Source organism: Cucurbita moschata, unplaced genomic scaffold (genome assembly GCF_002738365.1).
Source record: "Cucurbita moschata cultivar Rifu unplaced genomic scaffold, Cmos_1.0 Cmo_Scf00034, whole genome shotgun sequence".
NCBI classification, from domain to species: Eukaryota; Viridiplantae; Streptophyta; class Magnoliopsida; order Cucurbitales; family Cucurbitaceae; genus Cucurbita; species Cucurbita moschata.
The window spans coordinates 1,719,522-1,733,167 of NW_019268550.1; the positions used below are offsets into that span (position 1 = coordinate 1,719,522).

At 39.9% G+C, this 13,646-nt stretch overlaps 3 protein-coding genes across 6 annotated transcripts; all 3 read left to right on the top strand.

Annotated features, from left to right (window-relative positions):
• The first annotated feature begins 2,528 nt into the window (after nucleotides 1-2,528).
• Nucleotides 2,529-6,691, top strand: LOC111430615 (polyadenylate-binding protein 8-like). Its single transcript, XM_023066930.1, has 9 exons — nucleotides 2,529-2,775; nucleotides 3,784-3,902; nucleotides 4,007-4,663; nucleotides 4,753-4,830; nucleotides 4,997-5,086; nucleotides 5,246-5,383; nucleotides 5,585-5,758; nucleotides 5,839-6,051; nucleotides 6,176-6,691. Exons 1-9 carry the CDS (start codon nucleotides 2,529-2,531, stop codon nucleotides 6,425-6,427), a joined length of 1,968 nt encoding a protein of 655 aa, XP_022922698.1. The 3' UTR covers nucleotides 6,428-6,691.
• A 1,319-nt stretch (nucleotides 6,692-8,010) lies between these two features.
• LOC111430621 (40S ribosomal protein S16) lies at nucleotides 8,011-8,735 on the top strand. Its single transcript, XM_023066939.1, has one exon. The coding sequence runs from the start codon at nucleotides 8,087-8,089 to the stop codon at nucleotides 8,519-8,521; it is 435 nt and encodes a 144-aa protein (XP_022922707.1). The 5' UTR covers nucleotides 8,011-8,086; the 3' UTR covers nucleotides 8,522-8,735.
• A 214-nt stretch (nucleotides 8,736-8,949) lies between these two features.
• LOC111430613 lies at nucleotides 8,950-13,628 on the top strand. 4 transcript variants are annotated; one of them, XM_023066924.1, is made up of 3 exons: nucleotides 8,950-11,568; nucleotides 11,764-12,214; nucleotides 12,383-13,628. In XM_023066924.1, exons 1-3 carry the CDS (start codon nucleotides 10,220-10,222, stop codon nucleotides 13,601-13,603), a joined length of 3,021 nt encoding a protein of 1,006 aa, XP_022922692.1. In that variant the 5' UTR covers nucleotides 8,950-10,219; the 3' UTR covers nucleotides 13,604-13,628. The 4 variants fall into 4 exon arrangements, with proteins under 4 accessions (XP_022922692.1, XP_022922694.1, XP_022922693.1 ...); XM_023066926.1 differs by having other exon boundaries at nucleotides 11,764-12,061; XM_023066925.1 differs by having other exon boundaries at nucleotides 8,950-11,425; nucleotides 11,621-12,214.
• Nucleotides 13,629-13,646: the final 18 nt, after the last annotated feature.

Here is a 13,646-nt window from a genome sequence, read left to right on the forward strand (position 1 = left end):
CAATTGTGAGATGTTGGACTCCAAAATTAATAGTAAAATAATAATTATGTATAAATTATCAAAAATATCATTTTAATTATTGAAATTTTTAGTAGCAAATTCCCGCTCTGAAATAACTTCAGATGTTAGGTATAATCGAAGCGGTAATAGCTCAAGCTCACCAATAATAGATATTATCTTTTTTGGAGCGATTACAACCTAAATCCAACCTAAACCCATCGCTAGGACAATATCTATTAGCAATGGGCTTGAGCTGTTACAAATTGTATCAAAGTTAGACATCAAGCTGTGTGCCAGGACGTTAGCCTCGAAAGGGTGGAATGTGAGATCTCACATCGGTTAGAGAGAGGAACAAAACATTATTTATAAGTATGTGGAAACCTCTCTCTAACATGTGTAAAAACTTTGAAGGGAAAGTTTGAAAGACAGAGCAAAATAGAATAATATCCGATCTAAATTGGCTTTGGCCCTTATGTTATATATATAATTTTATATTATTATTTTTTTACAATTTACCCTAATAATAACATAATATAAAAATTACACATTTTTTATTCGATGAAAAATAAACTTCGGCGTGATTTTTTTTTTAATAATTCAACATCAAATAAATAAAATGTTGTTTGGTACAACTTGTCGTAAATATTTGACTAAAAAATGTACACGTTTATTCATACTTCATGATACTCAAGTGTTTTCTTTTTTAATTTGATTTGATATCATATGGTTTAAAATATTTAAGAATATAATTTTCAAACTTTAGTTTAAAAAATATGTACCTTGAGTGCAAGTTTAAACTTTGAATCTAATTCCAAACATGATATTGACTTCTTAAATTAAGCCTCCTAAAATTCTATAAAACGTTTTCTAAGAGACTGTGAGATGTAATAATTGTTTTTTATTGTAAATGTGTGAAAATCTCTCCCTAATAGATATATTTTAAAAATATGAGGCTACCGACCATAAATAATAAATTAAAATAAACAATATCTGCTACTGAAGGTCTTGGACTGTTGCACCTTTAGATCTTAATAGACAACCCGAAAAATACCAAGCTAATCTCTAGATAAAATTGATAAATAAATTTAAACGAAGAAAATCAATTGAGACGGTTTATTAATAATTTATAACTATTTTCATTTTATTTAATTTACCATGTAATTACTTAATGACACGTGTAAAAGTTATGCAAATAATATTATTAAAATGCCTAAATAAATTTTAAGCTCATGTGAAAATGGATGATTTTAAAATAAAATTTTAAAAATTGATTTGAAATTACTGAATTTAATTTTATTGTCCTGGTTGACTAAACAAATACCCACGTGTCATCGTTTCATTGGTGGAAATGGAGTGGGGTAGGGCATTTATTTATTTATTATATATATAATTCAAATTTTCCGACCAAGATTTTTAAATTAGGATTTTAATTATATATATATATATATTAACGGATGGACTTGAGCTTTGAGTTTGGACTAATTTAGAACTAAAAACAGTTTGGACTAATTTAGGAGTTTTTGACTTATCTATTTATAGATAATTATTGGACAAAATAAATTGTTTTATCAAACAATATTTCTTATTTATTTATTTATTTACTAATAATTATCGTAGAAATCGGACAGTTGCAAAACCATTGACAATAATAATAATAATAATAATAATAATAATAAGAAGAAGCTGTTTTTTTAAATAAAAAAATTAAATTACTTTTTGGTCCTTATATTTTGGATTTATTTAAATTTTAGTCTACTTTTTAATTTTAAAATATTAATAATAAGAGAATGTTAATATATTTTAAAGAAAGAAAAAACAATATTAACAGATTTTTAAAAATAAGTTTTGAATTTGAATCTCTATTTTTGCTGAGACCGTCACTGTCAACTGAAAAACGTTACCGTTACCGGTTACCTACGGATTCCCGACTTGACCTCGTCAGATGGGCCCTCAGATCTTTGAGATGGACGGTTGAGATTTCGTGTATAGATTTTATCTCTAGGGTTTACCTGGAACTGCCCATATATATAAAGCCTTGCGCCTTCACGCTCTTCCTCTTTCTTTTAGTGCAGTTTCATCTGCCCTCCAAAACTTCGCCTTTTTATTACCGTCGTTGTCTACGTCGCTCTCTACGTCACGCGCCGCCCCGGTTTCCGGCGGCTAGTCATCTCTTCTTTCGGATCCTTCCGATTATCTATCCGGTCCTCGTCCTTCCCTCTCCTTTTTCCACTATCATTCTCATCCTGAAAAACCAAAACTATTATTCGTTTTAGGAGTAGGAAGATTTTTCGTTGGGGGTTGTTAATTTTTGGTTCAATTTCTAATATCGTAAGGGTTTTTGTTGTCCTCCCCGGTTGTTCATTGCGTTTTGCTGGCCTTTTTTGAGTGTCTAAAGAATCGCCGTTTATTGATTCCTTCTTAGGGTTCGTTTCTGAATAACAAAAGGAGAGGGAAGTGAGGGGAAAAAAAGGCAAAAAAATTAATTTATTGAAAGATTTTTTTTGGAAAGTAGTGAAATCATTTCGAGTATGGCGGCTCAGGTGCAATCTCAGTCTCAGAATGCTATTTCCGGCATCAATCCAGCGGCGAATGGTGGTGCCAATTTTGTGACTACTTCTTTGTACGTCGGAGATCTGGACCTCAACGTCACGGATTCGCAGCTTTATGATATATTTAATCAGGTGGGTCAGGTGGTTTCGGTTCGCGTTTGCCGAGACTTGACGACCCGACGATCTCTTGGTTATGGTTATGTCAACTACAGCAACCCACAAGATGGTTAGTATGCCCTCTCTTTTCTTTGCTTCTCTCCGGTGTTTAATGTACTTTGTTTATTGTTGTTAGTTCAATTTCGGTGGTGCACATTTCTTAGCCGGTTGACTGATTGCTTAGACTGGTTAAATGCTGAGATTATGTTAAATATTAGGGTGGATCATGTCTATTAATTCATTCATGTATGAAGATAATTGAGCCCCACCGATTCCGGAAAGAAGAGCGTTTAGCAATCTGGTGTAAGTGGGGAAAATTAGTGACGCTATAGGGGATAACTGTTCTAAAAGGTTGGGCAGATGGTTTGGGGTTGGGGCTCTAACGAATAATTTTTGCTGTCTGATGGTCATTTCTCAATACAAGACATGGAGAAAACCTGGTCATTTTATTATTTGGAGAACTGGATCATGGGCCCGTTTGGTGGGCTGGGAGATGGTGAGGGTCATCTTATTGCATTATGATGTTTCACGGTTATGAAGTTCGTCTATTTGGAAGATGATCAAGGAAAATGTGTAATGGATACGCCTCATGTTCTATAGATATGGCTTTTGGTTATAACGATTTTATTAATATAGCAAGAACAGGGATGATCTTAAGCTAGCCTTGTGTAGCGTGCATATTTTAAGTTGATTTCTGGTTTCACTCTTGGGCTAAGTGATTGCATGTCCTTCATTGAAGCAAACGATCCATGTCAAAATCAATTTGAATTTTTTATTACGCTTCACCTCTAGCAATTTTGCTTAATTTTGGCAAGCTTGTTGTAAAGTTTTCAACAGGTAAGTTTGTGCTTTGAATTATTTAAGCTTTTTTCACTGTTGGAATTAGTGATTTTAGGACTTTTGATCCCTGTCCTCTCTTGTCATTTGAAAAGAAAAATTGTATTTCAGGCTATCATGTGGTCCAAACAATGATATCACAGTCATTATTGCTTCAGATTCTTATATCTGATCTTATACCTCAATGAACTTTAAATGGCCACATCTTTCTTCCTAATACAATCATCTTTTTCCTGAACAGCTGCAAGAGCATTGGATGTGCTGAATTTTACCCCTCTTAATGGAAAGCCTATAAGAGTTATGTATTCTCACCGTGACCCAAGCATTCGCAAAAGTGGGGCAGGAAATATATTTATCAAGGTATCAGTATTTTTCATATTTTATGTGCTTGTATCTTGTTCATTTTGTTCAAGTTGATTATTTGATTCTGTTCCCAAGTTAATTTTGCATTTTAATTTTTTCAGAATTTAGACAAAGCAATTGACCACAAAGCTCTGCATGATACGTTTTCTGCATTTGGTAGTATCCTGTCCTGCAAAGTGGCTTTAGATTCCTCTGGCCAGTCAAAAGGCTATGGTTTTGTGCAATTTGACAATGAGGAGTCTGGTCAGAAAGCAATTGAGAAGCTGAACGGCATGCTGTTGAATGATAAGCAAGTTTATGTAGGACCTTTTCTTCGTAAGCAAGAAAGAGACGGCGTTGTTGACAAGTCAAAATTTAACAACGTTTTTGTAAAGAATTTTTCTGAGACAACCTCTGAAGAAGAATTGAATGATGTTTTTTCTGAATTTGGGACAATCACCAGTATTGTTGTGATGAGGGATGCTGATGGGAAATCAAAATGCTTTGGATTTGTGAATTTTGAAAGTGTCGATGATGCTGCTAGAGCAGTTGATGCCCTTAATGGAAAGTTAGTTGATGATAAGGAGTGGTATGTTGGGAAAGCCCAGAAAAAATCTGAAAGAGAAGTTGAATTAAAGAACCGGTTTGAACAAACTATGAAGGAGGCAGCTGACAAGTACCAGGGGGCGAACTTATACATTAAAAATTTGGATGATAGCATTGTTGATGATAAGCTTAAGGAGCTGTTTGCTTCATTTGGCACAATCACATCATGCAAGGTTATAATTTAATTTTTATTCAAGTGTAATTCTCTACATGTTTAGGCCTTTCACGGTTAAAAGTATTATGGTTATATTGTGTAATTCAGGTCATGCGCGACCCCAATGGTATAAGCAGAGGATCTGGATTTGTTGCATTCTCAACACCCGAAGAGGCTTCTAGGGCTGTGAGTGGATGTGCTTATTTCTTTTCCCTTCTATATATGAATTGTTTTCAATTCAGAAACATCCCTACACAAAATTGATGTAATAGCTGTTTATTTTCTGTATATGCCTGTTATTAATAATACAAAATATGGAAGAAATGTAATGGTTCACTGGTGTAATTGATAGCTTATGGAGATGAATGGAAAAATGGTTGTTAGCAAACCGTTGTATGTAGCACTTGCACAGCGGAAGGAAGATAGAAGAGCCAGATTGCAGGTACTTCCTCTTGCATTTTCGTACTTATACATGGCATTGCTACTGTAACTTCGTTTGTCAGGATTTGGTGTTGGGGTTAGATAACTTTCTAATGGTTGCTTCCCTTTTTTTTTTTTTTGTCGAACATTATGACTTAATGGCTTTGACTATGTTCTATAGGCTCAATTCTCTCAAATACGGCCAGTTTCGATGGCTGCTTCAGTTGCCCCTCGGATGCCAATGTATCCCCCGGGTGGTCCAGGTATTGGACAGCAGTTGTTTTATGGTCAAGGTCCTCCTGCAATGATTCCTTCCCAAGTAACTACTTTCACCAATTCCATATTCTCTCTCTTTGTTCTTGCACCAAATGAGTGGTCAATTGTGTTGAAGTTCTTACTACTCGTGCATTCTCGACTTTGTCCGTCTATCTTGCCTCCTGGAAGGCGTGGTGTGCATGAGATTATGAGAGCGACATTCTGAATTATTGTTTTGTTTGTTTTATGGGTTTGATTTTTCCAGGGCGGTTTTGGTTATCAGCAGCAGCTTGTCCCTGGTATAAGGCCTGGTGGAGGTCCAATGCCGAATTTCTTTGTCCCAATGGTTCAGCAGGGCCAGCAAGGCCAGCGCCCTGGTGGCAGACGTGCAGGAGCTGTCCAGCAAAACCAGCAGCCTGTTCCAATGATGCAACAACAGGTTGGTGAATTTTTCTATCCTTTGTTTTTTCTTCCTCGTGTTACTTAAATGGCGGTTTTGGTTGGGTCATTGGATGATAGATGTTGCCTAGAGGAGGGCGTGTCTACCGCTATCCCCCAGGAAGAGGTATGCCTGATGTTCCTATGCCTGGTGTTGCTGGAGGCATGTTTTCTGTTCCATATGAAATGGGAGGCATGCCAATGCCATTGCGTGATGCGGCACATTCTCAACCCATCCCTATAGGTGCTCTGGCTTCTGCTCTCGCAAATGCTACTCCAGACCAACAGAGAACGGTAAGCATTTTCTACATTATAAACGTAGGAGGAGGGTTTGTATGTCAAATACTTCCTGCAAAGCATGTACAAAACACCTTAGATCTCTGAATTATATTGTTGTCTTGAATTTTTGAACATGTAGATGCTGGGGGAGAATCTGTACCCGCTCGTGGAACAGTTGGAGCCCGACAACGCAGCTAAGGTAACTGGAATGCTTCTGGAGATGGACCAGACTGAGGTTTTGCATTTACTCGAGTCCCCAGAGGCTTTGAAGGCGAAAGTAGCCGAGGCTATGGAGGTTTTGAGGAATGTAGCTGCAGCCCAGCAGCAGCAAGCTGGGAACGCAGCTGATCAACTCGCCTCTCTGTCGCTGACCGAGAACCTCGTGTCGTGAGCTTTGCTTGTGTTCATAAAGCTTCCTGGGATGATGCACGAAATGATGATACGTGTAGTAGTTGTGTGATACAATTGACTGTTTGTTTATTTGCTTTTATCTCCTGAAGACTGCTGACATTTTCTTTGTTTTTTTTTCAGTTTTTGGTTCGTAGTTCTGCTTCTCTAGTGATACTCTGTTTCCTTAGGAAGAAGCTTTTTTTTTTCTTTCTTTTTCATCTTTTTTTGACATTAATCCAAGGTACTCCTACTATCTTCTGGTATATCTTATGGTGTCTCCTGAGTGGCATAAATGTTGCCGGGGCCAAAGAAATTGGGACGTTATTTTCTCGAGTTAGGTTGTGTTTGGAATAACTCTTAAAATAAACGTCTTGGATCGAAAAAAAAGTGTTTTAAAGTTTGCTTAATTTGGAAGATGACCTTATAGTACTTGAAATCAAAATAGCCAAAACTATCATGTCTAATTAGCTTTTGATGATATTAGCTTTTGATGGAAGTCCCACATCGTGGGTTTATAAACAAAGAATCTCGGCGTGAGACGTTTTGGAGAAGCCCAAAGTAAAGCCGTGAGAGCTTGTGCTCAAAGTGAACAATATCATACTATTGTGGAGAGTCGTGTTCAATTAACCCAAAGTAAAGCCATGAGAGCTTGTGCTCAAAGTGGACAATATCATACCATTGTGGAGGGTCGTGTTCAACTAACCTTCCCCCTACCGAAAGTTATATACTGTGAGCCGTTGTTATTTTCTTGTTTGCATATATAACGTGACCTTCTTCTTAAATCCGAGGGCAGAGGCTTGAGCATACGTTGCTTGACTTGGCCGTAGTAAGAACGAACCTTCCTCCTACCAAAAGTTATATACTGTGAGTCGTTGTTGTTATTCTCTTGCTTGCGTATATAACGTGACCTTCTTCTTAAATCCGAGGCTAGAGGCTTGAGCATACGTCGCTTTGACTTGGCAGAACGAATTGAATTAGCTCAGGAATTTGTGGTTGGGACTGAATGTGGTTCTTTAATACATGTGTTTTATTTATCCACTTTACCCAATATTTCACTTAAATTTGATTTTTATTAATTAAATTTAATCTATCAAATTAATAAACATATGAACTATTCAATTAAAATAGTTAAACATTTATTAATGAGCAAAAAGTTAGATTCAAAATTATGTTGTTGAACTAAACCGATGTAAAAATAATTTAATAGATTAATAATAATAAGGAAAAATTAAAAAAAAAACAACTAAATTAAATTGAAACATACTAAAAACCTTGAAATTATGAAGCCAAATAATAATAATAATAATAATAATATGAAAATAAGCACAATTAATATTAACAAATTTGTTTAGTTAATATAATTATGTAAATAATTAAGTCACTAATTAACATTTCAATTTTTTATTTTTTGACTTTTGAAAAATCTGTATAAAATGTATAATTTTGGAAGTAATTTGTTAAAGAAACCAAACGGTGCGTTTTGAGTGTTTGGGAATTGGGTTTTGTATGTAATTTATTGATGAACTGATGGCATTTTTTCGCTACTCCAAAACCCTAAGAAACAAGTCGTATAAATACCTGCAGTAGGTTTCGCCCCACGCCTGCCCGATCTGATTACAATTTGGGGCCTTCACTCCGGTAGTCCTCTCAAGCCCTAGCAATGGCGGCTTCGATCGAATCGGTGCAGTGTTTCGGACGCAAGAAGACGGCAGTAGCCGTTACCTACTGCAAGCGCGGCAGAGGTTTGATCAAGATCAATGGCTGTCCAATCGAACTGGTTGAGCCAGAGATCTTGCGCTTTAAGGCCTACGAGCCCATCCTCCTCCTTGGACGTCACCGTTTCTCTGGTGTCGATATGCGCATCAGAGTGAAGGGTGGAGGTCACACCTCGCAGATCTACGCCATCCGACAGAGCATTGCCAAGGCTCTTGTTGCGTTCTACCAGAAATACGTGGACGAGCAGAGCAAAAAGGAGATTAAAGACATTCTCGTCAGGTATGATAGGACTTTGCTTGTTGCCGATCCTAGGCGCTGTGAGCCCAAGAAGTTTGGTGGTCGTGGTGCTCGTGCTAGGTTCCAGAAATCATATCGTTGATCGGAAAGTACTAGGCAACTATGAACGAGAGTCGTTAATCGGTAACGATAATCTGTTTTGGTTTCTGAGTTCACATAGATTCGAAGACTTCAAATTATGGTTCAGTTTATGCTCTAGTATAAGTAGTTGGAACTGTAAGACTTTTGTTTCCGTCGATATTACGATAATTGCAACCCAAATGCTTTTTGAAACATCTCAATTCTTCTGCCAATTATTTCTGTTTGTGTTAAGAGTATCTTATGCGATAAATTTTCGTTGAATATGATCATCTAGCTAATGAACGTCTTGTTATTTGGTTGAAATCGTTGTTAAGACTTACGAGTGCCCTGAAATATTATGATTTGGGGTTTATTTCAATCGAACAATTTTCTATGCTGAATCTTCATTCTTTCTGAGCTGTCGTTAAGCCATTTCTTCTTCAGTTACTTGATTTCTATTTAAACCTCCATCATAGATAATAGAAATAAGATTCGAAGATGACTTATGGGTTATTTTGTGCAGTTCAGGATCAAGAAGTTAAACTTGTTTAGTATGTAGTTTGTTTATTTTAGGATTTATAAGAACTCATTCTTTTACCTGATACAAATAGTATAGTCGGTATGAAATTTTCTAGAACAGAATGAACTTAGTACTTGCTCTTTCCTTTTCTCCATGTATATCATTTCAAGAGGTTCTAATTTTTGTTGCTTGTATGTAGTTAATTGTGGGCTTGGATTTTGTAAAACTTAGTATCTAGTTAAATAGGGAGGTTTAAGGCATGTACCTTTTAGGATGAGCAAATCTACATGCTTAATGTTTGAGGCCTTTCAACTCCAAGCCTGTCGACCGTGACCGTGACCCATCGATGTATTTTCTTTTGCAATTTGATAATTTATTAGCCTACATTGATGATTGAAACAAGAATAATATAAGTTATATCTTAGGCTTGATCGATGATTGTGACAAGAATAATGCAAATTTTATTCTAGTAATGTTATGAAATTTTATGTTATTTGACTCTGTTTAACTGGTTACAGTGGGGAGTGTAGATTTTTGAATTGAGATAATTACGTGCACGAGACTAGTTACTAAGGTGGTTGAATCATAGGAATTCCTTGGTAAATGAATTCTATGTCACTTTTTAGGCATTTTTCTTTGGATACATGTGAGGAACAAAATATGTTTGGAGGACCCGTGTTGGTTTGCGGGAATAGTTTTACTCTTAAGAAGTGAGGAGTAGGGGAATGTCGGGAGCCGAATTCTAAATCCCAATCAACCGGGACATGGCTTCAAATAATTGAATTTTAAATTACATCACGTGCGCGTTTGGACTTGGCACGTGAGCGGGTATACCAATTTTCAAAAATGTTGACTTGGGGAGAGAGAAGAAGAAGAAGCTGAGAGTTAAAGAGAAAAACAAGGAAAAACTAATAATAGCATAACTTTTTGTGAGCAAGTTAATAATAAATTGACGGTATTTAATATTTTATGCTTACGTGGAATTTCAAAAATAGAAAAAGAAAAGAAATTAAGACTCCTATTAATATGTTTGGCTTTGGAACACAAGCTTCCGTTGAGAAAAAAAGGTGCTGAATGTGAGGTCTCAAATGTGGCGGCCCTCTACCAATTTGCAGAGCCCCCGTCGGAACTCATCGATCTCTCCTCCTGCAGGCAACAATCTATGTAAGTCCTCCTTCGTCTTCCTGTGAACGTATTTCGATGGCCACTACTGATAAGCAGAAAGAAGATGGGAAACCAAAGAAGAAATGCCATCGAAGAAACTTGCAGATTGAGGAATTCCCCACATTCACCAAATGGTTAGGGCCACGCGGTCGTTCAAGTTCCCGCGACGATACCAGTTCCAAATCTTATAAGCGAGGTGTTCCCTATCCCCCTGTTAGGAGGATACCTCGAGATTCGTCGAGTGGAGGTGGTGGGGTAGTTGCCTGCGATGTTTCCAAGGAAGACGGAGGAGTGGCTATAGGTGAGTCGATATCTGCGCGAGGGGGTTGCTGCTGTTGGCAACGCTCCAAATCTACTCAGCGGGAGTGTGGACTCAACTTCCATTTCTCTCTGAGGAAGAGCAAGGTTGTTACCAATGTTTCAGAGGGTGTCGCTGCTGGCGTTTCTGATGTTCGGGAGGAGCAGGTCGTGGAAGCGGGTGCTGTTATAAATAGGGAGGGGTGTGGTTGTAGATGTTCCCCAACGTTCCACATCTGCGGGAGGAGGAAGGTACCGCCCACCGGAGTTTCATACTTGCCTGAAAAGAGGAGTGGCCGTCGAAAGTCCAGATCTATTAGACGACGAGGCTTACCGGTCGTTGACGCTCCAAATCTTCACAAAGAAGAGGGACCGGCAACGGACGGCCCTGATGTGCTCAAGGAGGAAGTGGCTACTAGTTGTCCAGATTTGGTGAAGGAAGGAGAGGCCATCGCTGCTCCAGGTCCGTGCAAGGAGGGGAGTAGATCTTGTTGTTCACAATGGAAATGTTTACCGTCGTTTCCAATGTGTGGGAGGAAACTATCTGTCGTCGAGGAAGAGGTGACTATCGAGGAAGAGGTGAGTGTGTATGATCCAAATGGGCCGGAGGTTGAAGAAGTCGCTAATGGTCCAGAATCAGTGAAGGAAGGGGAGGCCACCATTGCTCCAGCTCCGTGCAAGGAGGGGAGTGAATCCTGTTCACAATGGAAATGTTCGCCGTCGATTCCGATGTGCGAGAGGAAAGTGGCTACCGGCGAGGAAGAGTTAACTGTTGTCAATGTTCCAAATTTGCTGGACGTAGAAGTCGCTAATGGTCCAGAATTAGTGCAGGAAGGAGAGGCCACCGATGCTCCATCTCTGTGCAAGAGGAGTGGATCCTGTTGTTCACAATGGAAATGTTTGCCGGCGTTTCCAATGTGCGGGAGGAAAGTGGCTACCAGCAAGGTAGAGTTAACTGTCGTCGATATTCCAAATTTGCTGGAGGTTGAAGAAGTCGCTAATGGTCCCGAATTAGTGAAGGAAGGAGTGGCCACCGGTTCTCCAGGTCCGTACAAGAAGAGGAGTGGATCCTGTTGTTCACAATGGAAATGGATGTGCGGGAGGAAAGTGGCTACCGGCAAGGAAGGCAAGGAAGGCAAGGAAGAGTTAACTGACGTCGATGTTCCAAATTTGCTGGAGGTAGAAGAAGTCGCTAATGGTCCAGAATTAGTCAAGGAAGGAGAGGCCACCGTTGCTCCAGGTCCGTGCAAGGAGGAGAGTGGATACTGTTTTCCACAATGGAAATGTTTGCCGTCGTTTCCGACGTGCGGGAGGAAACTGTCCGTCGTTGAGGAAGAGGTGACTGTCGATGATCCAAATGTGCCGGAAGTTGCTAATCGTCCAGATTTGGCCAAGGAAGGAGAGGCCACCGTTGCTCCTGATCCACGCAAGGAGGGGAGTGGTTGCTGTTCTCCACGACTGAAAGATGTGTCGGAGTTTCAGATACGCAATTCGAAAGTGGCTGCCGGCAAACAAGAGATGACCGTTGATGTTCCAAATGTGCTGGAGGTAGAAGAAGTCGCTAATGATGTTGTAAATAAGCAAGACGACATCTGCCCTGAGAAGCAGGAAGTGATAGGTCTGCCGGGGTTTCAGATATGCAGTTCAAAAGTGGCAGCCGGCAAACAAGAGATGACCATCGATGTTCCAAATGTGCCGGAGGTAGAAGAAGTCGCTAATGATGTTGTAAAGAAGCAAGACATCTGCACTGAGAAGAAGGAAGTGAAAGGTTTGCCGGAGTTTCAGGTATGCAGTTCGAAAGTGGCTGCTGGCAAACAAGAAAGGACGGTCGATGTTCCAAATGTGCCGGAGGTAGAAGAAGTCGCTAATGATGTTGTAAAGAAGCAAGACGACATCTACCCTCAGAAGAAGGAAGTGGACGGCGATCCAAATACTGGAGAGGCGGTGGCTTCCTGCAGTTCTTCTTCAAATCTTCACGAGGAGGAGGAGAAGATCAATGCCAGCGTTCCAGAATTGCACAAAAATGGGAGTGGCTGCGGTTGGTTTAAATGGATGCCGTCATTCCTGATTTGCGGAAGTAAGGTGGTTTCCGACGTTCCAAATCCAAGCAGGGAGGAGAAAGTAGTCGCTGGTGATTCAGATATACAGGAGGGAGTAGGCGCTGCGGCTGTGGCTGTGGCTGCCGCTGCCGATTCCGATGCCGATTGGGAAGCGCAATCCAAATCCGCTCGACAGGGAAGTTGTTGGCCATTCCAGTGCTGCACAATATGGTGGCCGTCCAAACTTCTGTGCACGGGGGGGATGGATGTCAATGCCTCAAATCATCAAGAGGAAGAACAAGAGGAACCTCTCAGCGATAACAAGGAGAAGGTTGTTGACGTTCTTACAGTCAAGCACAACGAGAAAGGAGCGGCTATGGGCGTTCCAGATCTTCACGAAGAGGACGGTACAGTTGCCGACAAGCAGGTGGCTGTCGTCGACATTCCGGTTCCCCGTAAGGAAGAGAAGGAGTCTGCCGGTGATACTCTAGATCTTATTCAGAAGGAAAAGAAGGCATCTTCAGGCAAGGAGGAGGAGGAAAATGTGGGCTCTGTGGTTTCAGATTCGGGCAAGGAGGAGGGTGGCTGCTGTTGTAGCTTTAAACATGGGGGAAAGGAGGATGGCTGCTCCCGCCGCGGCAGCGGCAGCGGCCGCCACCGCCGTCAGAGTTCTAATTCTAGGGAAGGATGTTGGCCATTTCAGATCTGTGGGAAAGGGTGGTTAGGGCTACCAACATTCCTCATTTGCGGTAGGAGAAAAAAGTTGTCAGATAGTATTGCATCGGCTGGTAATGGCGTTTCAGTTTCAGACATTAGTAACGTGGTGGTGGCTGTCGCCGGTACTTCCAGCGTATTGGCTGTCGCCGGTACTTCCGGCATATTGGCTACCATCAATAGTTCTAAATCTATGCCTATGCCTATGCCTGGGTGTGGTTGTTGGTACTCCAAACCACCACGGAGGCGGTCGGTATCTATTGATAAGGAGGAAGGTGACAGTCGGTGTTCCAAATCTTCTAAGCGGAGGAGAGGGGGTTCCCGACGATCAGGAAGGAAAGAAAAAGAGGGAAAGGAAAGAAAAAGATAGAGAAACAAATTCTTTTTTTCTTTTTTTTTTTTTTTTTTTTTTT

What these genes read in the sequence shown, in the direction of transcription:
- LOC111430615 (XM_023066930.1), top strand. Translation starts at nt 2,529, where the DNA reads ATGGCGGCTCAGGTGCAATCTCAGTCTCAGAATGCTATTTCCGGCATC. An exon ending in CAGGAAATATATTTATCAAG is followed by an intron (nt 3,903 to 4,006) that starts GTATCAGTATTT and finishes TAATTTTTTCAG; the next exon opens with AATTTAGACAAAGCAATTGA. An exon ending in GCACAATCACATCATGCAAG is followed by an intron (nt 4,664 to 4,752) that starts GTTATAATTTAA and finishes TGTGTAATTCAG; the next exon opens with GTCATGCGCGACCCCAATGG.
- LOC111430621 (XM_023066939.1), top strand. Translation starts at nt 8,087, where the DNA reads ATGGCGGCTTCGATCGAATCGGTGCAGTGTTTCGGACGCAAGAAGACG.
- LOC111430613 (XM_023066924.1), top strand. Translation starts at nt 10,220, where the DNA reads ATGGCCACTACTGATAAGCAGAAAGAAGATGGGAAACCAAAGAAGAAA. An exon ending in TCCTGTTGTTCACAATGGAA is followed by an intron (nt 11,569 to 11,763) that starts ATGGATGTGCGG and finishes TCCACAATGGAA; the next exon opens with ATGTTTGCCGTCGTTTCCGA. An exon ending in CTAATGATGTTGTAAAGAAG is followed by an intron (nt 12,215 to 12,382) that starts CAAGACATCTGC and finishes GACATCTACCCT; the next exon opens with CAGAAGAAGGAAGTGGACGG.